General features: G+C 38.2%; 1 protein-coding gene across 4 annotated transcripts in view; it reads left to right on the forward strand.

Moving 5' to 3' along the window:
* USPL1 (ubiquitin specific peptidase like 1) overlaps window positions 1–26780 on the forward strand; it is a 37014-nt gene that overhangs the window by 2640 nt on the left and 7594 nt on the right. The window contains exons 2-7 of one of the 4 annotated variants that reach the window (XM_047878813.1): window positions 779–944; window positions 1468–1596; window positions 8213–8858; window positions 12843–12956; window positions 17649–17778; window positions 21464–21589. In XM_047878813.1, the coding sequence (XP_047734769.1) occupies window positions 846–944; window positions 1468–1596; window positions 8213–8858; window positions 12843–12956; window positions 17649–17778; window positions 21464–21589 (1244 nt within the window). In that variant the 5' untranslated portion in view covers window positions 779–845. The remainder of the gene's footprint in view (window positions 1–778; window positions 945–1467; window positions 1597–8212; window positions 8859–12842; window positions 12957–17648; window positions 17779–21463; window positions 21590–26780) is intronic. The other 3 variants (XM_047878818.1, XM_047878825.1, XM_047878831.1) reach the window with 3 other exon arrangements.

The raw sequence follows: 26780 nt of genomic DNA on the forward strand, positions 1-26780 counted from the left end.
TTGGGAAAGACTTTTGCTTGAAATTATTTTACAACATCCCTGCTGTTTTCTGCTATAGGTCTTTTGTATCTGGTTTCCCTATATTTTAAACACATATCTAAACTACTCTTAACATATTTTTTCCTTCTACTGAGCTCCAGTCTCATAATTTCGACTTTACTGAATGTGATTCTACTCCATGAAATTAACACTCAAACCGAGCTTGTTAAATACCTAATTTGTACTATTACAGTGTTTACATTTTTGTCGGGTACAGTTCATTTATTATAAAATAGTATATTGGTGGAAACTTAAAAAAAATAGCATTATCCTCTTGGTGACCTGTTCTTGGTGGTTGAAAGCAGTAGGAATTTATGGGGTTCTTTTGTCTCTGTCAAGCAATGGCACAAAAGATCCTGAGTCTTTAAAGTACCTTGTAATATAACGCTGACATACTTGTTTCAGATTATGTATAGACTCTAAGAACTTGAGTTTTCAAACTCTGGTCAGTATAATTTGCTTTAAAGAATAGTTACCTTCTTTTGTAAGTTTTAATAAATTTGCTTACAAGTAAGTCTGAAACTTGGTCCTGTTTCCAGTCTGCCCTCTTCCAACAAATTTGCCAGGTTTCTATGTATAGGTTATTTGATTTCACGTCAAGATTACAATTTTAGGATATGTTTATCTTAAGACCTATGGTTTCAAAGTATATTTAATATATATACATCTTATAGCATAGCTCTTTTTCAAGGTAAATAGAATTTTTTATTTAATTGTCTATTGACTTTTTTTTTTCCAGGGTTCATTGAAAAATCCTTAGTGATATTGACATGTTTCAAGTGACATAAATTAGCCAATGACTCGGAATGATGGATTCCCCGAAGATTGGAAATGGTTTGCCAGTGATTGGACCAGGGACTGATATAGGGATATCTTCACTCCACATGGTGGGGTATTTGGGAAAAGTTAGTGAACTTATTTTTTGCCTCAGTGCAAAGTTGGGTTTTTTCCTCCTTTTTTTAGAGATTTAAATTTGGTTTTAATTTTCCAATTAACTTCTAAAAAATTATATCTTCCACGGAAATCTTAAGCAATGGCGAAAGATTATTTTAATGTTTTTACCTCTCTGTGTTTTATTGGTATGTGAAAGTAGAAATAGAACATAGACCTTGTGGTTTATTATTCTCTGAAAATATGGAACATACATTTTCCCTGGCAGTTGACATTACTTTTTTCTTGCACATAAAACTGATGCTATTTTTAGCACTTAAAATTTAATATTTAAAACTGTAATACATTTCTTTTTGGAATAGTAGCTGTATTTTAAACCTATGTGCTTTTCTTTTATTTGCCATGTTTAAAATATCTAGCCAGAACACTTCCAGGTGAAAATTGTAATTTTTTTCTGGTTCCTTTTTCGTTTAACTTTTTGTAATTTGATATAATTTAGGAATGTCTATATTTTAATTTACTTTATTTCTTTTTTAGAATTATGATTCAGCTAAAGTCCCGTCAGATGGGTATTGTCCTGCTTGTAGAGAGAAGGGAAAGTTAAAAGCCTTAAAGACTTACCGAATTAGTTTTCAAGAATCTGTCTTTTTGTGTGAGGATCTGCAGGTAAAGTATTAATCTTAGATAGTATTAAGGTTTTAGCTTTTTGCTTTTTTCTTAAGTATTTATATTTGTATTTGTTTTGTATCTTTCAGAGTGTACATTTTTAATAGATAATCAGAGTTTCTAGATCTGTCTGGTGTACAGTTTTAAATATTTTGGGTAATTTTTCCACTTCAGTTATTTCCCTGGGGTATCGCATGAAGGTATTTGTTTTTATTATCATTAGACTTAATGAGAAGAGAATCTACATTTCAAGATTTTTTTTTTTTTTCCCCATTAACCTTGTGGGGGTCCTTGTTAGTTGTTGGTATATAATAGTCTTTCACCTCTTTGGTTTATAAACTTTGGAACTTACTGGAAAAGTTATTAATTGAAAGTCCTTAAGGATCTAAATATCTTTTAGAATTAATTATAGACTTCATTTCCAGTGGTACAGCTTTTATATAGGAGCTCATTAAACTCCATAATACTCCACATTTTATTGTACTTGACAGTTGGTGAAATTGTTCTCTATGTATTTAGTTCTCAAAGTTTTGCAAGGTAGATAGTTCCATTTTATGATTAAGAAATCAGATACAGAGGGTTTGGGAACATAACATCTTCCTAAAGTAGCAGAACTGTAATTGGAATATAGTCTTTTAATTTCAGATATGTTTTATTCCGGGTAAAGTAACAGTTTTTCAGAGTCACTTGGAGTACTTTTTAAAAATCTCTGGATCTCACACCCAGATGCTCATTCGGTAGAGTTGACCCAGAATTTTATAGTTTTGTAATTTTTAGGGTGAGGCTGATGATCGGCCAAATTTGCAAAATACTAAACTAAATCACACTGTTGGTGATAGATACTTTTGCTGGGTATAACTTGAAGAAAATCCCAGGCATTCTCACAAATAGAAATACATTTCTTTTTGCATTTATTCAGTAAATTTTTTTTCGAGTGTCACCATATTGGCATTGTTCCAAAGGCTGGGATACAGTGAAAAAGCAAAAATTTCTTACCTCAAGAAGGTCACGTTCTAGAGTAGGAAAGAAAATCAATAAGTAAGTTATATTTTTTGTGTGTGAGGTGATGAAAAGTGCTGTGGGGAGAAATAAAGCCCAGGGAATGGAATGTTCGGGAATGTGTAGGTTGCAATTTTAAACAGAGTGGTGAAGGGAACTCTTCATTGAGAGACATTTGAGCAAAGACCTGAAAGATGAAGACAAACAAGCCATGTGGGTATGGGATGAACAAGCTTTCCAGGCAGGGAGAGTAGCAGATCGAAGGCCCTGTGAGGGGCGGTGGATGGGGGGTGCCTGTGCATGTTCTACTGCAAGGAAACTAGCAGAGCTGGATCTGAGGGAGTGAGGCAGAGTACTAGAAGATGGGTCAGAAAAATAATTGGGAAGAGGTTGGACCCAGTAGGGTCTTACCAGGCTTTTACAGTGACTGAAATGAAGAACCATAGCAGGGAGTGACATAATCTGATTTACATGTTAAAAGGATCATTGTGGCTCCTTTGTTGAAAGTATCTGTAATGGCCAAGACTTGAAGCAGGGAGACTAACTAGTTGGAAAGCAATTGGAGTATTCTGTGGGGAGCAAGTAGTGGCTAAGGTGATGAGACATGTTTGGATTATCTACATATTTTGAAAGTAGATCCAAAAAGTATTGGCTGAAAGATTGGGATAGATACATAGTAGGAGAGAGAGGAATCAAGGATGATTCCCAGATTTTTGACTTGAATAATTGGAAGAATGGAGTTGCCGGTCACTGAGATGAGAAAGACTTTGGGAAGACGAAGATTTTAGTGGAAGATCAGGCCAGCACCAAGTCAAACTCGAGACAGATATCTGATATTGAGGGTATATGGAATAAATGGTTGGATCTGTGTGTCTGCTATTAGGTGGAGAGTGAGGTTTGATAAATTTGGGAGTCATCAGCATGTATATAATTGAACCATGACAGTGGATGAGTTTACCTAGAAGTATGGGTAGAGATTCAAGGACTGAGCCCTGTTATACTCCAGCATTAAGAGTGTGGGGAGATGAAGTGGAACCAGGAAAAGGGTGAGAGAAATAGACAGTGAGGTAGGAGAAAACCCAGAAAGGAGATAATTTTGTCCTGGAAGGCAAGTGAAAAAATATTTAAGAAGAAATTATTTACTTTCAATGCCAGTAAGAACTCAATGAGGATGAATACTCACCATTGGCTAGTGTTGTAGGTCATTGAGGACCTTAATGAGAATAGTTTGGGTAAAGTATTAATGATAAAAAACTTGATTGCAGTGAGTGATAGAAAATTGGAGAGGAAGAACTGAGAAATATAGATGTGAGGTGGTACCTGGAAGAGGAAGTTTTTAAGTTGGGAGAAACAACGGCGTGTTTGTATGCTGACTGTATCCAGTAGTGAGGGGAAAATAGTGTCATGGAATTGCTGGAGAGCTGCTCTCCTTTGAGCAGACATGGGCTCTGTCGCACCATTAGAGGGCTTGATTTTAGGTTGGACGGCTTATCCTAACAGTGGACTATGCAGAGAGTTTACTCATTAGCTGGCTCAGAACAGAGTTGTAGAATGGTGAATATTGAAGAGAGAAAATAAATCTTCCTAGAAAAAAACTACTTTTTCCCGCTCTTCCAAACAACGTATAATACTTCAGTAGGGTTCTTTAACCACAGACTACCATAATGGAGAAGTCCGTGTCCTTAGGACATGAGGTTTTGGCTCGTAAAGTTAGAGGTATTTGCATTTTTAGTTCTGAAGCATTCTTTTTAAGTGATGAGGAAGAAAACATATAACCAAGAATATTAAGTATAAACTTTGCAAATATAAAAAGAGAAGTTTAAAGTAATTATTATCTAAATTTTAGAAAATGTTCTAATCAGTAAGAGCCTGGTATGTTTTATGAGGTAGATTGGTTTACACCAGGAGTCAGCACACACTTTGTATGACACCCACAGGCTAAGAACGGATTTTGAAATGATTAGGAAAACATGAAAAGAATACTCTTTTGTAATACATGAAAATTATGTGAATTTCAGATTTCCGTGTCCATAAATAAATTTTATTGGAACTTAGCTATACCCTATCATTTTTGTATTGTCTGTGGCTGCTTTTATATTATAATGGCAGACTTGAGTAATTAATGACAAGACATCGACTGGCTTACAAAGCCTAACATATTTATCTGGCCTTTGACAGGTAAAGTTTGCTGATCCCTGGTCTAGAAGACCTTTGAATCAATTTGTGAATTTCTGTAGGGTTTTATTATAAAATTTGGAGTCCACTGAACATTCTGCTTTCAGTTGCCAAATTGTAAACCACATGGGAAACTCCTCTTGATCAGAAGTTTCTTGGTTTGAAAACAGCACTAATATTCAAACTCTGCTTCCAAATTAATAAATTGAAACTCAAGTTTTTTCAAACTGTAGGGAGTTTTAACTTATCTTTTCTCTCTTTCTCCTTTTTTTTTTTTTTGAGTATTCCATGATTTAGTCTTTTATTGGAACACTTATTTAGTTTATTTTTTTAAACATGAACTTTATAAGGCTCTTAAGTCTTTAGTGTTAAGCCATCAAAAAACTCATTTTCCTGTTTTTTTTTTTTTTTCATTTGTAAAATGAATGTAAATTATTATTACTTTTTTTGTAAATTATTTTTATAACTTGTTTCTGGCCATACCTTAAGATAATTTTCCAAATGTAAGGTAGTGTGCGATGTTTTCCTTTTTCTGTTTTAGAGGATTAAAAATGGGAGTCTGTTTAAGCTACTCGACAAAATCAGTGAAAGAAGCAGCATTAGATTTTGAATGTTTTTACATGGTTGGGCTAGATGGAGAAATTAGCACTCTGTGTATTGTTTTATGACTTTTCCCTTTCTTTGAAGACAAGCCAAAAACTTCTGTGGCATATTAAGACCTAAAGTTGACGTATAAAAGAGATAAACATCCAAAAGCATTAATTTATAAGAGGGAAAAATCAGGACAAGGACAAATTATGTTTTAAATTTGCCCTATGATTGGACCACAAATTATAGATTGAAAAGTTAAGATATTTTCAAATAATGTAGGGGGGAAACCATCTAGGCCACTAAATTTTGCAGCCCCAGGGCCCTTAATGGTTTTTGTTTTTTTTTTTTTTAAGTTTGTTTATTTTGAGAGCAGGAGCAGGTAAGGGGCAGAAGGAGAGGGAGAGAGAGAATCCCGAGCAGGCTCCACGCTCAGTGCAGAGCCAGACGCAGGGCTCAGTCTCACGATGGTTAGATCTTGACCTGAGCTGATATCAAGAGTTGGACGCTTAACTGAGCCACCCAGGTGCCCTATGGTTTATTGCTTTTAATTAAGAAGGGGTGCTGGTAGGATGTGCACAACATTATTTTAACTCTGTTTGAGACCGATTAAGATTTTTTAGTTTTAAATTTGTTGTAAATTTTTTTTTCATTTAATGTAAAAAAAAAAAACTATGAATTTTACCATCTTAATCATTTTTAAGTGTACAGTTCGGGAGTGTTACTTATATTCCCGTTATTGTGCGACAGATCTCTGGAACTTTATCGTCTTGAAAAACTCAAATTCTGTACCCACTGAATGACAATTCGCCCTTGCCCTCCCCCCACCCCACAGCAGTCACTATTCTACTTTTAGTCTGTATGGATTTGACTAGGTACCTCATGTAAGTGGAATCATACTATATTTGTCTTTGTGACTGACTCTTAGTCCTCAGTGTTTATCCATGTTGTAGCTTGTGACAGATTCCTTTACTTTTTTAGGGCTGAGTAATATTCCACTGTATGTATATACCACATTTTCTTAGCCAACTGAGCCACCCAGGCACCCCCCCGACTGTACCACATTTTCTTTATCCATTTGTTCATTCATGGAAATTTGGGTTGATTCCACCTCTAGGCTATTGTGAATAGTGCTGCAGTGCATAAGGGTGTGCAAGTATCTCTTTGAGGTCCTGCTTTCATTTTTTCTGTATATGTGTGTGTGTATATATATATATATATATATATATATATACACACACCTGTTTATACCTATGAATATATAGTTGCTATTGCTTTTAAAGTGTTCTCTGTTTTCTGACATATGGTAGGATTTAGGAAATAATCTCAGGGCATAAAGTTGAGAGACAAGTTGTTAGCTGATGGTGAGTGCATTACTAGTTGGTAACAGAAGAATCCAGAACTTATCCTATTGAACTAAAGAATTTCCTTAGTACAGCGTTAATGGCGTTCACTTTTATAGAAGCAGCTGTACTTTAAATGAAAGCGTTTAATGCATTTCAGTGTCTGTTGCTCAAAACCTAGTGACTAAAAAAACTTAATGGCTTTACTTATTCCTCATGATTCTGTGGGCTCCCCAGGTAGTTCTTAACACTTTACCTGCTGTTGGCTGGGACACCTAAAATGTCCACATGGCTGGTGTCAGTACTGTTTGCCAACAGGGAACTCCGTGTAGGCAGTCAGCCAAGATCTCAGTTCTTTTCCATAAGGGTTTCTCCTTGGGGATACTTGGGCTCCTCACAGTATGATGGATGGGACTTCTTTAAGAGAGAGTGTTCCAGAAGGAGGGTTCCAAAAGGACTAGCCCAATGAGCCTATACTTACCAGGCTTCCACGTGCATCATGCTTGGTAACATCCCATCTAAGCTGGTCACATGGCTAAACCCAGAGCGTTATGTTGGGGGGACTGACCCTATCAGGGCGTGAATACCGGGTGGGGTAGTTCTGTAGCTCATTAGAGGCCACCAGGGTAGCAGTTAGCATGCTTGTGTAGAAGAAGGCATTTTAAATGACACATAGTATATAGATTTCTTGAATTTGTTTTTTAAAATGTTTTGCTAGTTTTCAAACTAAGTGATTTGTCTACACTTTTGATATTTGGCTGAAATTGTGTTAATACATAGTGAGATTTGATGAAGTTGTTAAAATTCACGCAGATTGACTCTTAGATCCAGTAAGGATGTAAAATTGATAATGCTGATGTGCTTTCAGATTAATACTGTTTTATTTTTTTTAACATTTATTATTTTGAGAGAGTGCAAGTGGAGGAGGGGCAGAGGGAGAATCCCAAGCAGGCTCTGTGCTGTCAGCAGAGAGCCCCATGCAGGGCTTTATCCCATGAACCACAAGATCATGACCTGAGCGGAAATCTAGAGACGCTCAACTGACTGAGCCACCCAGGCGCCCCTAACATTCAGTTTTAAAATTAAGAGACACAGAAATTACTCATGCAGCTTTTTTTTTTTGAAAACACTTTTCCAGTTTGTAATGTTATGCAGTGTACCTGCCCCAAAAGGAGTAACACTCATCATAGAATGCTTCTTTAAATTGTTGAAATTGTTAATTCACTCAGCATTAGATTTTTTATTAAAGCAGAAAAATTTATGTTTTCCTTGTTAGCTTACTCTAGTGTGGATCAGATTAAACCCTTGGTTGTTCAATTTAACTGGGGAAGATTAACTCTTTTGGGGGCCAAACTTTTGGTTAAATTCCTAGGTCCTTTAAATTTAGATTGATAAAATTACATTAATGCTGAAATTTTATACATACATTTCATGACATAGAAACTGTAATATAAAACTTGAGCTTATTTGACTTTTTTTGTAGTTTTTATCATTTTATTTTTTCTTTCTAGTGCATCTACCCTTTGGGCTCTAAATCACTTAATAACTTAATTTCCCCTGATTTGGAAGATTATCATACTCCAAATAAGTCTCAAAAAAGAAAGTTCTTGGAAACCAGCTATAAAGATTCACCTCTTTTAGCAAATGCCAAAAAGACTAAAAATCACACTGTTACTGACGGTGAGCAAGGTTTGAACAGCAAACGCGATGGAGAAACGTATGGTGAAACCTCGTCAAGCTTACCTGATTCACCACACAGTGGACCACAGCACCCAGACAGGACAGTTGGTTCCTTGGAACAGAATGAGAGTTTGGAGGCTGATGTTATTGACATGGCTGCTGAAGAAGCTCCTACTACAGTTGATGTTTCTGGAACTGGAGGGATTTCCCCTCACAATGAAGGATGCACATCTGAACTGGAAGTGCTGTTGGAGAGCAAATGTACGTCACCTTGCCAGTCTTCCTACGTCCAATGGAAAAATGCTAATGCTCTCTGTTGGTTAGACTGTATTCTGTCAGCACTGGTGCACTTGGAAGGGTTAAAGAACACTGTGACTGACCTGTGTTCTGATGAGGAATCTGTGTTCTGGCGGTTGTTTACGAAGTATAATCAAGCAAGCAAGCTTCTGCACACCAGTCAATTGGAAGGAGTTAAAGGTTGGTAATAATACTTTATTTCTCTCTTTATTTATTTTCACATGTTTTTATTTTTGAGAGGGAGAGCGAGTGGGGGAGGGGCAGAGAGCGAGGGAGACAGAGAATCGGAAGTGGGCTCTGCGCCGATGGCAGAGAACCTGGTGCAGGACTTGAACTCCCGAATCATTAGATCATGGCCTGACCTGAAGTTGGAAGCTCAACCGACTGAGCCACAGAGGTTGATCTTCAGTTTTGTTTCATACGTGTGGAAAAGATACAGATACACATCACTCATTATCCCACAACTCCCCCCAAATCTCTATTCTCAATTGAGGGCATATATAGTTTTTTTCTTATAAAATAGGATACCCATGAAGCCACCTCCCAACTCAAGAAGAATTAGTATATTCTCGATTATTTAACCTCCTATGTGTTCCTCCCCGTCCTACCCTCCATCTCCCCTAGGGGAAATCATTATTTCCAAATATGTGTTACCATTCCATTTTTTTCTTTTATGTATGTAGTGCTAAACAGTATATTGCCTACTTTAGTTTGTTTTCAACTTTATACAGACGTTGTACGGTATGTCTTCTGGGGCCTTGTTTTTCTTTTTATAAAGATTTATCTACGAAGTTGGCATGTATTGTTAGTTTGTTATTTTTTGTTGCTATAAATTTACATTTTGTAAATATATCAGTATATTTATTCATTCAACTGTCATTGAGTTGTTTTTTGCCATTGTAAATACCTGGGCTCATCTAGAGAGTTTCTCTTGAGTATACCTTAGGAATGGAATCAAATCTGAGTTCAGATTGACAAGACAATGGCAGATTGTTTTCCAAAGTGCATGTACCAGCACTCCCATTAACAATGTGCAAGAGATCTTCCTTCTTATCTTCCCAATCCATATATTCTCCCTTGGTTATTTTCACGTTTGGAGAATTTTGCTATTTGATGTAAAATGGGTTGTCGTCTTGATTTGCCTTTCCCAAATTTTATTTTCATTCCAGTTAACACAGTGTTAGGTTAGTTTCGGAAGTACCGTAGGGTGAGTCAGCAGTTCTGTTCATCACCCCGTGCTCATCACTCCTTAGTTCCCTCACCTGCTTACCCCATCCTCCACCAACCTGTCTGCCTTTCCCAAATTTTAAAGAGGTTGGACAGCTCTTCATGTGTAGCATTGATCGTATGTTCCCTCTTGTGAAATGCCTGTGTCTTACCGCTATTTGTTCAGTTGTCATGTTCTTATTTGTTTGATTTCTATGGGTCTTTGTTATCTTTGTATCAGGTATGTGTTGCTAAATCTCCCAATTTGTATCTTGTGTTTTCACTTTTCTAAAGATGTCTTTTGTACAGAAATTGTTAATCTTTCCTTTTGTAGCTAGTAATACGACATTTAAAAAGAGTCATTCCTTTTCCCAAGATCAGAAAGTTATTCACCTATATTTTCACTGGAAAGTCAGAAAGATTTGTGGTTGACATTGAATTATTTTGAAGTTTTATTTGTTTATTTGGAGAGAGTGCGTGCAAGCCGGGAGGGGCAGAGAGAGAGGGAAGGAGAATCCTAAGAAGGCTCTACACCAGCAGCGCAGAGCCCGACGTGGGACTCAAACAGACCCACAGTCTGTGAGATCATTACCTGAGCCAAAACCAAAAGTAGGATGCTCAACCAAGTGAGCCATCCAGGCATCCCAACATGAATTTTTAATTCAGCTGAAGTTACCTTTTGTGCGTGATAAAGATCCCCTTTTCCCCCCATTGTCCAGCTCCGCTTTTTTCTTCAATTTACCTGCCAGGCCACCTCTGTCATATAGCCGTCCATTTATTTGTGCAGTTTTGTTTTCTTGGTTACTTTGTCCTTGTGTCAGCACCACACTCTTTTAACTATTGGGGTTTTTTAGGTCTTGCTGCCTGGAAGTGTAAGAATCCTCATCTTTATTCAGCTTGGTTTTGATCATGCAATGCAGTCTTTTATATAAATCTTACACATTGTTTTCCCAAGAATCCTCACCTTTTTCATCTTGTTTTTGGTTAATGCAGTCTGTTACATCAGTCTTATACATAGTTCCCCCATTGTTGACCATGTTTCTGTCCTTGCACCGATGCCACACTATTTTAATTATTGTGGCTTTTTGAGGTCTTTCTCTCTGGTAGGGGCAAGAATCCTTACGTTTATTCAGCGTGACTTTGGTGTTGCAGTCTTTTATATATACGTCCTGCATACGTAAAATATATATATTGTACTTCCATATATATTGTTGACCATTCAGGCTGCTTATTATTTTTTCAGTTATGAATAAGCTTCATGACAAATATCCATATATCCTTTGAATCCACTGCTGATTTTATCCTAGAAGGGATATTAAAATGTGAATATAAAGAATCTTTCTGAAAGGCTTTACAGAAGGGTTATATCAACATATGATTCCATTATATGTAGAGGAAAACATCCCAGAGCACTCAGATCACCTTTGGGTATAAACATTTTAAAAGTTATAATTTTGTCAGATATTTTGTTTCAATTTGAGTTTCCTTGAGATTGAATTTTTTGTAATTTTTAAAATCCAGTTTTTCACGAGCATTTTTGCTTTTGTTTTTTCTTTGTATTTCTGTGATTATAGGAACCCCAGTATGGAGTTAGCTGACAGTTCAGTTGATTATTGCAGAAGAGCATATTTCTCGTTCAAAATTGACTTGCATTCATTTTAATTATGTTTATTTTTTTATAAAGCATAGCCACTTTTTTTGTGTGTTTTTTTTTTATTCCACTATAATTAACATCCAGTGTTATATTAGTTTCAGGTGTACAATATAATGATTCAGCAGTTCCGTGTATTACTCAGTGTTCATCACAATAAGTATACTCTTAATTCTGTTTACTTCACCCATTTTATATGTTCAGTCATTAATTTTTTAACAGAGTAGTTGTAGCTTGTATAATATGGTTGTAATTACATTTAAGTTGACTTACTTTGAATTGTAAGTTTTCTCTTCTCTTTTTGGCATGGTCAAATAAAAGTTCCAGTTTATGCTTACTTCATATTATAGGGGAATCCAGGTATTTTCGTAGTAAAACATACCAACAGAGTGTGATCAGGCTATATGAATTATTTGTAAGAGGTTTCGGTGAAGTCTTTTGTAGCTTAAGAATAGAGTCAGGGGCATATGGTGGCTTTGATTCAAAATAGTTTTCTTATTAATCTTAGTTTTCTGTCACAATAGTTCCATTATGAGGACTTTAACCCTAAAGAAATGAATAAAAACGTGGACAGGTATGTGCCCCAAAGTCGTTTATCACGACAGTATTTATAATAGTGAAAAAAGAAGCAACTTAAACGTCCGGCACTAGGGAAATTTTTAATAAAACTGTGGTTCAGTTGGAGTGTAATAACTAGCCTACAAAATTTTTAATGATGCAAATTCATGTGAAGTAAGCAGGATGTGTAAACATGAAGTAAGCAGAACTGTATAAACATTATGCTGTCATTGAAGACTCCTTCACCGCCCGCCACCCCCCAGAGACAATAGAAGGAGGGAGCTATACATACCAAATGTTAGTTTGGGAAATAATTATACTTTTATCTGCTCCTGTGATCTGGCTAAGTTTGATAAAAGTTCTACAAAAAAATAAATGACTAGATGTCTCTAACATAATAATCACAAGACAAGACGTAGCTTCAGCTGTTTCAGAGGTAGGCACACTATCTGAAAGCTTAGCTCTTTTGCTAGGCCTGTGGTTATTTGGATGAGGAAAGTTTGCACTGAGATTTACTCAAGCACAAAGATGTTAGCTCATGGAATTGCTACTAATGATGCTGGGCTGAGGAAATATTAAGGCAGTAAATGGTATAACACAGAGGAATAAGAATCAAGGAAATTTTGTGTTTTCCATTTCGTCTCTACAAAGTGTATTGACTCTGATGAACTTTCATTCTTGGTAATGTCTTAATTTTCTGTGGAAGATACAGATTGATGAGAAGTTGATAATCTGTATTTCATTTTTAGATGGAGATTGTAAAAAGCTTCCTTCAGAAGTATTTGCAAAGATAGAGACCTGTCTGAATGAAGTCAGAGATGAAATTTTCATTAGGCTTCAGCCTCAGCTTAGATGCACATTAGGTAAGTAATTTGTGTAATTTAACTGTTTTACTCATCTATCATAAAGAAATCCTTACGTCATAAGGAAATACACTATTTTATTACTTTGGGTGATTAGATTCTTGGGAGAAAAAATCTGTGTAGTTTCGTTTAGGAGCCTCCCGCTGGTTAAATCATTTGTTGGGTAGAGCTGTCCCGTATGAATATGCAGGCTTGTGTTCTACCCTTGAAAGTGGATGCAGTTCTCAGAACCAGATGGATACTCAGGGGGTGGACACCTTTGGTTGCTTTTCTAATACTTACCTCCAGTAAACTGATTCAGTGTCTTCAACCTTGACGATGCTTTAAAAAGTACCTAGGGCATTGAAAAGTACTTGACGTCCATTAAATAAGAATCTCAGGGATGCGGCTTAGAAGCCCCGTGTGATTCTTAAGGATGGGCAGGGTTGAGAAGCTCTGATCTAAACCTAGCCATAGTAATTGGACTTCCCTTGCTGGGGATCGGTTGAAGAATTGCCGTACCCAATTTTCACCAAGAGAATATGAGGAGAAATATCCTGATGAGCTTTTGGGAAGGCTTTCTTTTAAGAAGGGCACAGTAACGAGACCTGCTTTGTTCTCTATGATCTGGCCTTGGAGCAACGTGGAGCTAGGGGTGCTAGAGTCCCGGGGTTTCTCAGTTTTTTGGGTATTGCAAAGAAGAGCCAGTAGTGATTTTTTTTAAAGGGTATTGTCTTTTTGTTTTATTTCTCTTTATCCTTGTATCGACTCTTCTACTAATATTGTATTGTGGTAAAAGATACAGGATACCTCTATTAGTATATTAGCCATATTAAATTATATAAAATATCAATGCCTTCAAATTTTTCTCTCAGTGAGAAAAATCTATTTCATCAGACTCAGATACTGCATCTGGAAGCAAGGTCTTTTTGTAAAAAAACCTTGGTTTTTACATGGTAAAAACCATGTAAATGGTAGTATCTTTGGTCTCACATTTCTGTCCCCTACTTTTATTATATTGTTTTCCGTGAGCTCCTACGTTTGTGTTTCCTCTGTCCCTAAAATAATAAACTGAAATTCGATTTGCCAAATCTTTGGCATTATCTCCTTTAGGTCTAAAGGGCTTTTGTAACTTATTATCAGGTAGGATCTCAGATGCGATGAAAATTCTTTTTTCCTTTTTAGCAAAGTATAATTTAGATATAGTAAAACTCTTTTTAAACGTATACGGTGTGTGGAACCATTACCACAATCAAGGTGGAGAACACTGCTGTCAGCCTAAAAGTTTTCTTGAGGTTCCTTCAGTCCCTGTTCTTACCCCCAACCCCTGATCTGTTGGGTGGATACTCATCGCAGAGGAGCCTTTTCCGTAAGATTACCAGAGTGCAGACTGAGGGGCTCCCGTGGTGCATTTTGCAGGTATCGCCTCCCTCCTGGAGTGACCGGAGATGTTTTATTCAGGGTTCCTCCTCCAGTTCCCAGTTGAATTCGAGAGTGGTTTCTTCCCAAGTCTGAATCGCCACCCTTCTTAGTCCTGATCATTATATTTGGAGCAAGGTTGTGTCTTGCTCCACTGCTGCCTTGGGCCTGGTTTTCTATGTAACAGAGAAGGGATTTTTAAATGTTGTGGGTTTTTTTTAATGTTTATTTATTTTTGAGAGAGAGAGAGAGAGAGAGAGAGAGAGAACATGAGTGGGGGAGGGGCAGAGAGAGAAAAAGAGAGAGAGGGGGGGGGAGAGAGACACACACACAGAATCTGAAGCAGGGTCCAGACCCTGAGCTGTCAGCACAGAACCTGATGCAGGGCTCGAACTCACAAACCGTGAGATCATGACCTGAGCCGAAGTCGGATGCTCAACCCACTGAGCCACCCAGGCACCCCCAGAGAAGGGAATTTTAAATTCTTATTTTGTGCAGTCATAGCAGTTGGGCATGCGTACAGCTCTTCTAATACAGTAGAATTCCTCTCTTGTTTGTGTTCATATTACTCATTGCACAGTACTGGGTGCTATGTTAGAGCTTAAGATCTTACCAGTGAAATCCAATCTGTGCTAAATAAATACAAATAAACTTAAAAAGAGCATTTTAAGATTACACAGTGTTTGTGTTCTCATTCTGAGTGTCAATGTGTGTTTGAAAGTACTAAAGAAAGAGAAAGAGAATCTGTACTGACCCCGAATGTTGGGTACATTTTTAAGATCAGCCATAGCATCGTTTTGATTATTGTTTTTAAAAAATGCATCGTAGCCTGTCCTCTCTGTTCCCCCTCCCTGCAGTTTAAGAAATATAAAACATTACAAATACAAGCTAAGCCCCCTTTGTACGCTTTCCTGTTCAGTTCTTCCTTACCTCTCCACAAAGGTAACTGCGCTCTTCAACTTAGTTTTCTCTTTCTAATGTCTAATTTTTTTTTTTTTAAAGATAAAGCTAATATTGTTCTCGTTTGGATTTATTTATGTAATCTTAAAGATTAATTTAGTCTTTGAGATTTGTGTACTAGTGTAAGGATACACAGACCAGTAGAATAGAATAGAGTCCAGATGAAACCCTCCCTTTTTGCTTACCTCCTGTGACAGAGGTGGTGATGTAGATAAGTAGGGGAAGGAAAAAGGCCATCCGGTAAATGGTGTTGGGACAGTTTGTTCCTGAGACAGGGGGGAAGTTGGGTCCCTACTTGACACTGTAATCAGAAAGAAATTTCAGCCCATTTAAAGACTTAAACTTCAGGGGTGCCTGGGTGGCTCGGCTCAGGTCATGACCTCACAGTTCTCGAGTTGGAGGCCCACATAGAGCTCTGCGCCGACAGCAGGCAGCCTGCTTGGGATTCTGTCTCCCTGTCTCTCTGTCCCTCCCCGACTTGCGCTCGCTTGCGCTCTCTCGCTCTCTCTAAATGAATTAAAAAGAAAAAAGACCTAAACATGAAAAAGCAGAATTCTAACACTTTGGTAAAGAATATGGCTGAATATTTTTCCACTCAGTGGAGAAGAATTTCCTAAATAAGGTACATAAAATAGTGGTAGATATGATTACATTGAAGTTTAAAACCTCTGGGCAAAAATAGAGCAAAGAAATAATACCCTGGATATCTTCTAAAGAACTCTGTACATTGGTTTAAAAAAAACAAAAACAATGAGCAGAAGAGAAAACTTGGCTAGCTGGGCAGCAAAACGTCACTGAAAGATTTGCCTCATGGCAAGTGATAGTATTTTAGGGAAATATGAAAAACTAGGTAGTTGGGTAGGAGTTGGGCTGAAGATACTAGAGTCAAACCACTTAACTGATTTCAGCAGGAAGTTATAAAAATTGGAATTAATTGGTATTACGTGTTCTCTAGTAAATGCTTTATGCTTAATACCCATAAGAGTTGTAAACAAAGGAAAAATAATTAAGGTTAATTTAGGAGCTATATAAATTACCGAAAATGATCTGTATGCATATAACTTATTTAACAGTGTGTTTTGAGCTCTTTTATGATTTTTTTCTTTTATGGTATTTTGATTTACTGAGAACTTTATGTATTTTTAGACTTGCAGATTCTATGTTGTCATTAAGAAATATAAATTAGTTGCTTCTCAATATTTAGCTACGGTAGAGTAAGCATTTAAATGCTAGTAACTGTTACAAACATGCTGTACTGTTCCCTGTTTACGCTGTTTATGTGTGTTTAGGAGATTGATTTGCATTTATTTCTACGTACAAAAATTTTGTTTTGATTTTTATTTTTGTATGGAAATAGCTGTGGGGCTATACCACAAAGGCGACTGTTAAAATAGCCTTTGTAACTACTGGTATAGAGTGTGCTCCGGCAGTAACACCTGCTCTGCATTTGCATCCTGCCAAGGTGACTCCTCCTGGCCACGTTCCAGGCTGTGGTAGCTGCAGGCCAGGGGGAGAACTGGACCGTGGAAGCGAGACTGTTCCCGGGCAGGTAGGGAAGGGAAGGACTCCAGTTCTTTCTAGGGCTGGATCAGTACGGCACCATCTAAGCTCCCCTGAGGACAGAAAGGCAAGAAACCAACTGGAGAACAAGTGTAAGAGGAGAATGTAAATCTTCCTATTTGATTTGCCTGCTGATCTCTAAACTGGAGGACCAGATTCACTGTCCGGTTTTTGTTTCAAGGACACCAGAATTCAGATCTTCTCTAGTCTCAAAGTCATTGAAGTTTAATTTTAACTGTTAAAAGATTTTAAGAAGAGTGATAGAAGAAGAGCAGGGAGATTTGAGGCCGGCCCTTGAACCCTGTGTGTCACGTCCTTCACACGTGGAACAAGACGGTTGGAATAGAAGTGGCTTTTTAATGGTTTTGTCCACGTCTGCCATTATCCTACAGTGTTTCGCCAGGTGTACTATTTTTAGTATCTGTGGCAAGCTATGTATTTTTGCTTTATTTTTATAATACTCTAGAGCTGTTAACAGCTCTGAGGAGATAGTATGGGTCTTTTGTGTCTTTTGTCTTAAAAGTTTTCGTACGTGTCCGCCACGAAAAATGGAAGACAGGGACTGAAGTGATAGTTAAATCTTTATGATAGACATTTGTAGAGAAATGCTTTAAGAACTTGCCCTTGCCCCGCTGTGAGTAACTTGCCCTGTCATATATTCATGTTTTCACATACATTGTACTGTGAATGTAGTGAGAACAGATAACAGTTAATGATTTGGGTTTACTTTTTTCAGTCAGTCATGAACAGTAGTTTTCCCTTTTCTTTTTATAGGTGATATGGAAAGCCCAGTGTTTGCACTTCCCCTGCTCTTAAAAATGGAACCCCTCATTGAAAAGCTTTTCGTGTATTCTTTCTCTTGGAATTTTGAATGCTCACAGTGTGGGCACAAGTACCAAAGCAGGTTAGTTTTTCTCTTTTTATTTATTTTTTTAAATTTTAAATTTTTTATATTTTTCGTTTTTCTCTTTTTAAAAATGGACTCATTCTATGGAAAATAGTTCTGAGTAATAAAATTTTAATGAAACTTCGATTTGTGGCATTGCTCTCCCCCTGGTTCCTTCTGCCCTCAGTAAAATTTCCTACCAGGGTGCCTGGGTGGCTCAGGTGGTTAAGCGTCCAGCTGCGGCTCAAGTCATGATGTCACGGTTCATGGGTTCAAGCCCCATGTCACGCCCTGTTCTGACAGCTTCGAGCCTGGAGCCTGCTTCAGATTCTGTGTCTCCCTCTCTCTCTGCCCCTTGCCCACTCACTCTCTGTCTCTCTCTGTCTTTCAGAAATAAATAAAAATGTTTAGAAAAAAAATTTCCTACCATATCTTAAAGTCTCCCACCAGTAAGATTAAAAGGAAAAATTTGAGGGGCGCCTGGGTGGCTCAGTCGGTAAGCATCCGACTTTGGCTCAGGTCATGATCTTACAGTCCGTGAGTTTGAGCCCTGCATCGAGCTCTGTGCCGACAGCTCGGAGCCTGGAGCCTGGAGCCTGCTTCGGATTCTGTGTGTGTCTCTCTCTGCCCCTCCCCCGCTCGTGCTCTGTCTCTTTCTCTCCCAAAAATAAACATTAAAAATTCAAATAAATAAGTAATCAATCAATCAGTGGAAAAATTTGAGCCCCAGAAACTGCAATTTGCTTGCTTCTTTCAACTGGAAGAGTAAAAAACCATGGTCTGCGGGGGTACCTAGTAAGAGTTTTCTTCCGTGGGGACAGATGGGAAGAGCAGTGCATTCTCCCACAACCCCCATTCTGGATTCCCTGCGGAGTAAGAATACTTCTTAGAATTGCCTGAAATGACACGTGTTTTGTTTCCTCTGTTAGCAACTAGGGTTTTTGTTCGGTTACCTTTTTTAACCTCACGGAAACTGATTTGAGGCTCTGGGAGTCTGGCAGTAGTTCTGAGAAGAACTTAGGCTCTTCCGCTCCTCCGCGAAAGACCAGCCACCGCCAAAATCCTCTTGCATGTGAGCTGTCTCAGCCTGCTTCCTACTTCCCTGATGCTCTGGGGGAGGATTAGAGGGGTCCTGATGGATGCACAATCATTTTATGCCCTGAGACTGGGACTTGAGAGGAACCATGGAGAAGAAAGCGGCAGAGGGTTTCTTTTGCTTCCATACACTGAGCCACATAACAAGGAGAGAAAGTTGGTTTGGAAAGAGGAGTCAGGGAAAGTTTTCATCACACATGATACCTTCACTCTGTCCATGTGTGAAAAAGTTGCTGACTGGCAGTTAAAATCACCAAACTGGTTTTGTTGGTCATTTATTCAAATTACTGTCATGGAGATCGATACTTTCCTCTTGCCTTAAACTCACCCACCTACTAGCAAATTAGAAAACTTGGAGTCAAGTTATTAAATAACATTTAAAATTAAAATTATTTAACATTATTAAATAAAAATGTGAGAGAAAACCATTTAGATATTCATTATCTAAATTGAGATTATTTTTGGTATTTAAGGATCACTCAAGGAGAGTCAAGTCTGAGAGAATGTTCTAGGGAATGCAAGCAACAGAACCAGAAGATATTTGTTTTTTACCAGTTGACTCAAAAGTAGTAGAACAGAGTAAGAATGAGCATTCACTCACACCTAGGACTTAAAATAGTTTTCTGTAAGTGAGTATAAGAACAAGTTATCTATTTCTCGGTCTTCTGTCACTGGTTTATATAAATTATCTAATTTTCTCCTCATTTGACAGATAGGGAAACTGAACCTTGAAAAGGGGGTAAATAACACCCAAGGTGACACACACTAGTAGATGGCAAAACTCAGGCTTACGTTTTCTGGCCTCGATTTCTTGCTCACTGTAGTATACACACTCCCTAATCACCACCTGGATTTTAAGTAATACAAACAAGCTTGATGATTAAAATCAGCTTAATTACAGCTTTTCCAAAATCTACATCTGAGTTGTTTGACAGCTTTTCATTGAGTATGTTTTATGTGCCAGTAACTCAACAGAAATAATCTCTATCTGGCCAAATTCAGACCAGTTAGTTAGGGAGATGACATACAAACACATTATTGAGGGCCAGTGACTTAGTAATTATTTTGATCTGTTGGCTGCATTAAGTTACTTTGAATACTTTGAATACAAGAGCATTTTGGAGGTGTGTTAAAAAATCTCAGAGGGCTCAGGGGAAAGAAGCCACTGGCTGTTTGAGTTTGCTGGTTTTTGGTTTTATTTTTTTTAATTCCTTTGTTCTAAAAATAAGTAGTTCTAGAGGAAAAGCTAACATGAAGTGGCATTTCATTAAATCTTAATATATCATAGTTTAAAACTATTTCCACTTAATCCAATGTGAGAATATCCAGCAAACTCACTGGGTTTTGTGCTGCTTTTTTTGGTGCCAGTTTAAGATCTGTTACTTGATTTATAAGGTATATTCTGGAGGCAGTTATTTACATGGTCTTTGGAGTCAGACTCCCTGGATTAAAATCTCAAGTCGGTCATTTATCATCTGATACGCAGTCTGTTTCACTTTCCTCATCTGTAAAATGGGGATAAGAATAGTATCTGCCACTTAGGGTCGTTTGGGAGAGGAGCGTAAACGCCCTGCCCTGCACATAGGACGTGCTCAAGAACGTTAGCTGTCAGGTGGAGCATGAACATTTATTTGCAGAGACAAACTCCCCCTTACAGACTAAAACATGGGAGCCTTAACAGTCACCTGTGAGCACTAAAAATTTAGTAGAAATAAATCATTCCATTTTGTTGATAACTTTATGCTGCTCACTTTTAAAATGTTAGCTTCCCTGAGAACTGCTGTATTTGTAATAGCTTGGGCTGATCTCACTTACGATTGATCGATATTTGTTGTTATTGTTTAGGAAAAAACTAATGTCTATTAGGTAATTAATTGCCCCTTTAAAGGTTTTTTTTTTTTATTAAAGTAGACTCAATTGATGTAGTGTACATCTTGAAAGATCATTTTAGGTGCCTCTTGCTGTCAGGTATCTAGACTAAAGTGCAAATTTGGGACTTCTGTATCTGGGAAAATAAAATTCTGCCACAACTGGCATTCTAATTTTTTAAAGATCAAGAAAGTTAAGTTGTATGTGTTCGTGATTATACATTTGGAACTGTCTTTTTTCCTTTTTGGTTGTCCATACGGGTAGCCAGATTGTAATTTTGTAGGTAAGGGGTGAGCTCGTAATAAATTTGGAAGCGGTGGTTCTCAGCGAGGGGCTGTTTTGCACCTCGTGGGACGTTTGGCGGTGTTTGGAGCTAACGGTCGCTGCGCTTGGAGGCTGTTACTGGCATCTAGTGGGTAGAGGCCAGAGATGGTGCTGAACAGCCCCAGTGCACGGGACAGATGCCTCACAGCAAAGAAATACCCAGCGCAAAATGTCAGTATTGTTCTTGAGAAACCCTGCCTTTCGTATTGTCTTCATCTCACAGCTGAAAAAGTACAGGAGTCACTGTGGAGAGTCTTCACAGAGAGCTTTACTAGGGTGTGCGAGGAACGTTAGCATATTGATTTATCATGTGATATGGGGGAATAGGGAAGTATAAATAAATGAATGAAGGTTTAGGCATTGATTGAAATTAATGTAAACGAATTTAAGTTAATTTATGTCTTCTGTTTTACAGATACATGAAGAATCTGGTCACCTTTACAAATGTCATCCCTGAGTGGCACCCACTTAATGCTGCCCATTTTGGTCCATGTAACAATTGCAGGAATAAGTCACAGATAAGAAAAATGGTATTGGAAAAGTGAGTTAAAATTGTCTTACTATTTTTAGCACGAAACGAAGGTGGATTTAATTTGTAGAATTGAAACTGTTTGTCAGAAGTTTGAGTTGTTACGAATTGCCAAAATGCCTCTCCGTCGTGGACTCTGGCCGACAGCAAACTGTCCCAGGCAAAGTACCGCTGCACCTGTCTCAGGGTGACTGTCTGACCCCACTCTAATGGGGCCTTGCCTTCTTTTACCTTGTTTTCTCCCTTTAAGGATATTAATCATCAGTTTTTGTCTCCTCTGCCAAGTGCCTGGAGTCACTAGAATTCTGGGATTTCCTTAATCTGATTTCAAGAACTAAGATGACTCAAAGGTGAACCAGAGGCTCATCTGTCTGAATTCCCATCTTCTCCCAGACTTCGGCCTGCTAATTCTTCATCCCCTTGGAAGCTTCCTGCTGCCTTTGAGCAGATGTGTTTTTAGTATATTTTGCCAGCTTTTCTATTTGTCCTCAGTGGGACCACTGGTCAGAATTACCTTTTCTAAAATTGCTACCAGAAGCCCATATTTTAAGCTCATGGGTCAGTTCCATTCTAGGCAGTTTGTCTCGTTTGTTAATACACTTCGCGCGAATGCATCCTGTAACCTTCGTGTTTAGTCATCCTCGCCTCTGACTCTCAGTAAAGAAATGTTTGGAGGTATAATGTGATATAAAGAAGCAGGGGCATTAACCTTTTCATACCTTTTCTGATGCCCTTGGATGTGCCAGGAAATCCCTCCAATCTTTTCCTAAAGAGTTGTTTTCATCCAGGTAAAACATTCTTGGTTAATCTAATACTGCCAAGACCTAGAAGGAAAGAGAGCAGTGCCCCCCCAACCTCCTCTCCCATAAGCGTCTACTTTACACCTGTGAAGCGGTATTTACTTTGACGTTTCGGAACAGTGCACTTTTTCCACCTTTTGTTTCTCTTTGTTTTCATTCTTTTTTCTTTTTAAGGCTTATTCCACTTTTATGCAGTCTTTTTTTTTTTTCAACATTTATTTATTTTTGAGAGACAGAGAGACAGAGCACAAGTGGGGAGGGGCAGAGAGAGAAGGAGACAGAATCCAAAGTAGGCTCCAGGCTCCGAGCTGTCAGCCCAGAGCCCGATGCGGGGCTTGAACTCACGAACCGTGAGATCATGACTCGAGCTGAAGTTGGACCAAGCTCAACTGACTGAGTCACTCAGGCGCCCCATTCTCCTTCTTTTATAGTTGTTGAAGACTAGGATTCTTACCCCAATCACTGGGCTCTGTCTGTTTTTAACCTCTCCCTGTCCTTGCAACATGATAACATTTTTTGTTATCAGTAATACTGATATCAGTACTGATTTTTGTAATCAGTGCTCATTATTATTATGAATACATGTGTATTTCCTCTCCAGCCAAGCAGTATATGTGGTTGTATTTCATTTCTTTTATAACTTCTAAGTCTTCCTGGAATTATTTCCTTGTGTTTTCATTTGCTTTCTTTATGTATGCGTTGTGAAATTTTTCCAAATTCTTCAAACACTCATTGATACATTTTCTAAACACTTAAATGTTTCACAATTTTGGAATCCTCCCCCACGTTTTTTTCTAGAAACCTTTCTTCTGCCACCTTTCATCTTTTGCTCCAGTGTTCCGGTCTATACTGGCTCCTCTCTGAGCCTGGTGCATGGGAGCTCTGGATACACTCTTCCTGTCACTACCCGAGTTTTTAGCCCAGGGCCTTACCCCACATTCTGCAGTATCTGTTGCCCATCAGCGTTGAGTCTTCGAGGGGTTCTGTGACATGTATAAGCTCTTCTCCTGAGTGTGCCCACCCCACAGCGCTCCCGTCACCGCTTCATCCATTCTGCTCAGTTACCGCTTCCCTGTTGCTCTTTAATTTTTGCCTGCGGAATATTTGTTGTTTGCTTGTTGCCTCATGTCTTCTTCCCCTTCTTGGCCCTTTCGGTTTCTTTCCTTTCTTTCCCCCCATTCGCTATCATCTGATAGCATTTGAATGGAAAAGAAGAGGAGCTACCTTTAATGGAAAGTCCACAGTCTGTTTTGGTTGTCTGGGGTTTCAAACTTTGAGATTGAAGTGTTGTGGGAGTCTTTTTTGTTTACGCCCTGTCTTGAGAAGGAGGTAGAAAGGCGGCAGGGTGTGGGTATCTGCCATCCTGTACTGGACCGGTGGGTTGCTTGAGGCTGCCTGGTGTATGTGATTTCGTCTAACACTTACACCTGCTTTTTCTCACGCACCAGCATTGAAGATAAACTTTTACTCCGATTTTGTTTGATCTGTTAATTGGATGCATTGCAACGTATGATTTTTAATTATACAAATAAGATGCATTACTTACATTAGAGATTCAGGCTCTGATCCAGAAACATATCCGTTGAATATAAGTGTTTCAATGTGAAATGTGTTTAGAGTTCTAACAGGCCAATTATAAGCCGAGTTTATAATTTGGACATTGACTGTATTCAAAAGTAAACTGAACTAGTGTGTAAAATTTCACTTAAATTTTAAATGACAGGGTCTTTTGAAGTCCTCTGAGTTTTTTACTTTGAAATTTATATTCTTTTTGTATTATTATTTTTTTAACGTATATTTTTCGAGAGAGAGACAGAGACAGAGCGTGAGTGGGGCAGGGGCAGAGAGAGAGGGAGACACAGAATCTGAAGCAGGCTCCAGGCTCTGAGCGGTCAGCACAGAGTCTGATGCGGGGCTTGAACTCATGGACCGCGAGATCATGGCCTGAGCTGAAGTCGGATGCTTAGCTGGCTGAGCCACACAGGAGCCCCTGAAATTCATATTCAACAACAAGATTCAACAAATCAAGATTTATTGTTGTCTAATGGAATCTAGAACAAATTTAATAGTTTTTAAGGATAACTTAAAAGTAATTAGATCCATTATGATATCATGTATAATTCAACCTTACAGTCAGCATTCTAAAAACTAATAGTATTGTGAGTTCCCTGAACACCTTGTCTCAGGTAATCCACACTCTAATATATTCCCATTGGAAAAAGAGTCCATTGATAAATCAGATGAATTAAATCTAGCAAGGCCAGATCTGCTACTTTAAGTGTATTATTTAGGAATTATATTCAGAGCATGGTGATACGGAGCACCAACTTAGAATCTGATTTAATTTTACTTTACAGATCTTGAAAAAAACCTCATTACTAGGAGTCTAAGTCACACAGTACCCTGGATTGTAATTTGAAAAGTTTATTTATTTAAACTTCAGTTTTAACAGTTATTTTTTTTTGTGGTTTTATAATCCAATTTTATTATTATTTTATGGAATCTTCATGTATCAGGAAACAGTACTATGTCATCTCTCCCTGTTATAGAGCGGGTACTCAATATTTTTTTAAAGTTTATTTTCTTTTATTTTTTTAATTTGCATCCAAGTTAGTTAGCATATGGTGCAACAATGATTTCAGGAGTAGATTCCTTAATGCCCCTTGCCCATTTAGCTCATCCTCCCCACGCCGGCTCCCATAACCCTCTGTTTGTGCGCCATATTTAAGAGTCTCGTATGTTTTGTCCCCCTCCTTGTTTTTATATTATTTTTGCTTCCCTTCCATTGTGTTTATCTGTTCTGTGTCTTAAAGTCCTCATATGAGTGAAGTCATATATTTGTCTTTCTCTGACTAATTTCACTTAGCATAATACCCTCCAGTTCCATCCACGTAGTTGCAAATGGCAAGTTTCATTCTTTTTGATTGCCGAGTAATACTCGATTGTGTGTGTGTGTGTGTATATATACACCACATTTTCTTTATCCATTCATCCATCGATGGACATTTGGGCTCTTTCCATACTTTGGCCATTGTTGATAATGCTGCTATAAACACTGGGGTGCGTGTGCCCCTTCGAAACAGCACACCTGTATCCCTTGGATAGATACCTAGTAGTGTGATTGCTGGGTCGTAGGGCAGTTCTAGTTTTTGGTTTTTGAGGAACGTCCATACTGTTTTCTAGAGTGGCTGTGCCAGTTTGCATTCCCACCAGCAGTGCAAAAGAGAGCCTCTTTCTCCCCATCCTCACCAATATCTGTTGTTACCTGAGTTGTTAATGTTAGCCACTTACAGGTGTGAGGTGGTATCTTATTGTGCTTTTGATTTGTATTTCCCTGATGATGAGTGATGAACATTTTTTCATGTGTCGGTTATCCATCTGGCTGTCTTTGAAGAAGTGTCTATTCATGTCTTTTGCCCATTTCTTCACTGGATTATTTGTTCCTTGGGTGTTGAGTTTGATAAGTTCTTTATAGATTTGGATACTAACCCTTTATCTGATATGTTGTTTGCAAATACCTCCTCCCATTCCGTTAGTTGCCTTTTAGTTTTGCCGATTGTGTCCTTTGTTACGCAGAAGGTTTTTATTTTGATGAGGTCCCAATCGTTCAGTTTTGCTTTTGTTTCCCTTGTCTCTGGAGACTTGTTGAGTAAAAAGTTGTCCCGGCAAGGATCAAAGAGGTTTTTGCCTGCTTTCTCCTCAAGGATTTTGATGGCTTCCTGTCTTACATTTAGGTCTTTTATCCATTTTGAGTTTATTTTTGTGTATGGTGTAAGAAAGTGGTCCAGGTTCCTTTTTCTGCTTGTCGCTGTCCAGTTTTCCCAGCACCACTTGCTGAAGAGACTGTCTTTATTCCATTGGATATTCTTTCCTGCTTTGTCAAAGATTAGTTGGCCATAGGTTTGTGGGTCCATTTCTGGTTTCTCTGTTCTGCTCCCTAGATCTGAGTGTCTGTTTTTGTGCCATGATTTTTTTTTTTTAATAACTTTTTGTAAAGGGTAGGGGAGCGATAGGAAGAGAATTAGAAGACTTTGAGACTTTCTTCCAAGCAGATAAATTGAACCATTCCCTACAAAAGTTTGGTTGGAGTACTGACATATAAAATAGTTAAGGGGCGCCTGGGTGGCTCAGTCGGTTAAACGTCCGACTTCGGCTCAGGTCATGATCTCACGGTTTGTGAGTTCGAGCCCTGCATCGGGCTCTGTGCTGACAGCTCAGAGCCTGGAGCCTGCTTCGGATTCTGTGTCTCCCTCTCTCTGCCCCTCCTCCACTCACACTCTATCTCAAAAATAAATTAAAAAAACATTTTAAAAAAGTTAAAATTACGGGTTTTTGTTTTAAGTTTAAGAGAGAGAGGGAGAGTGCGTGTGTGCATGAGTGGGGGGTCGTGCAGAGAGAGAGAG

This window comes from Prionailurus viverrinus, chromosome A1 (genome assembly GCF_022837055.1).
Source record: "Prionailurus viverrinus isolate Anna chromosome A1, UM_Priviv_1.0, whole genome shotgun sequence".
Classification (NCBI taxonomy): domain Eukaryota; kingdom Metazoa; phylum Chordata; class Mammalia; order Carnivora; family Felidae; genus Prionailurus; species Prionailurus viverrinus.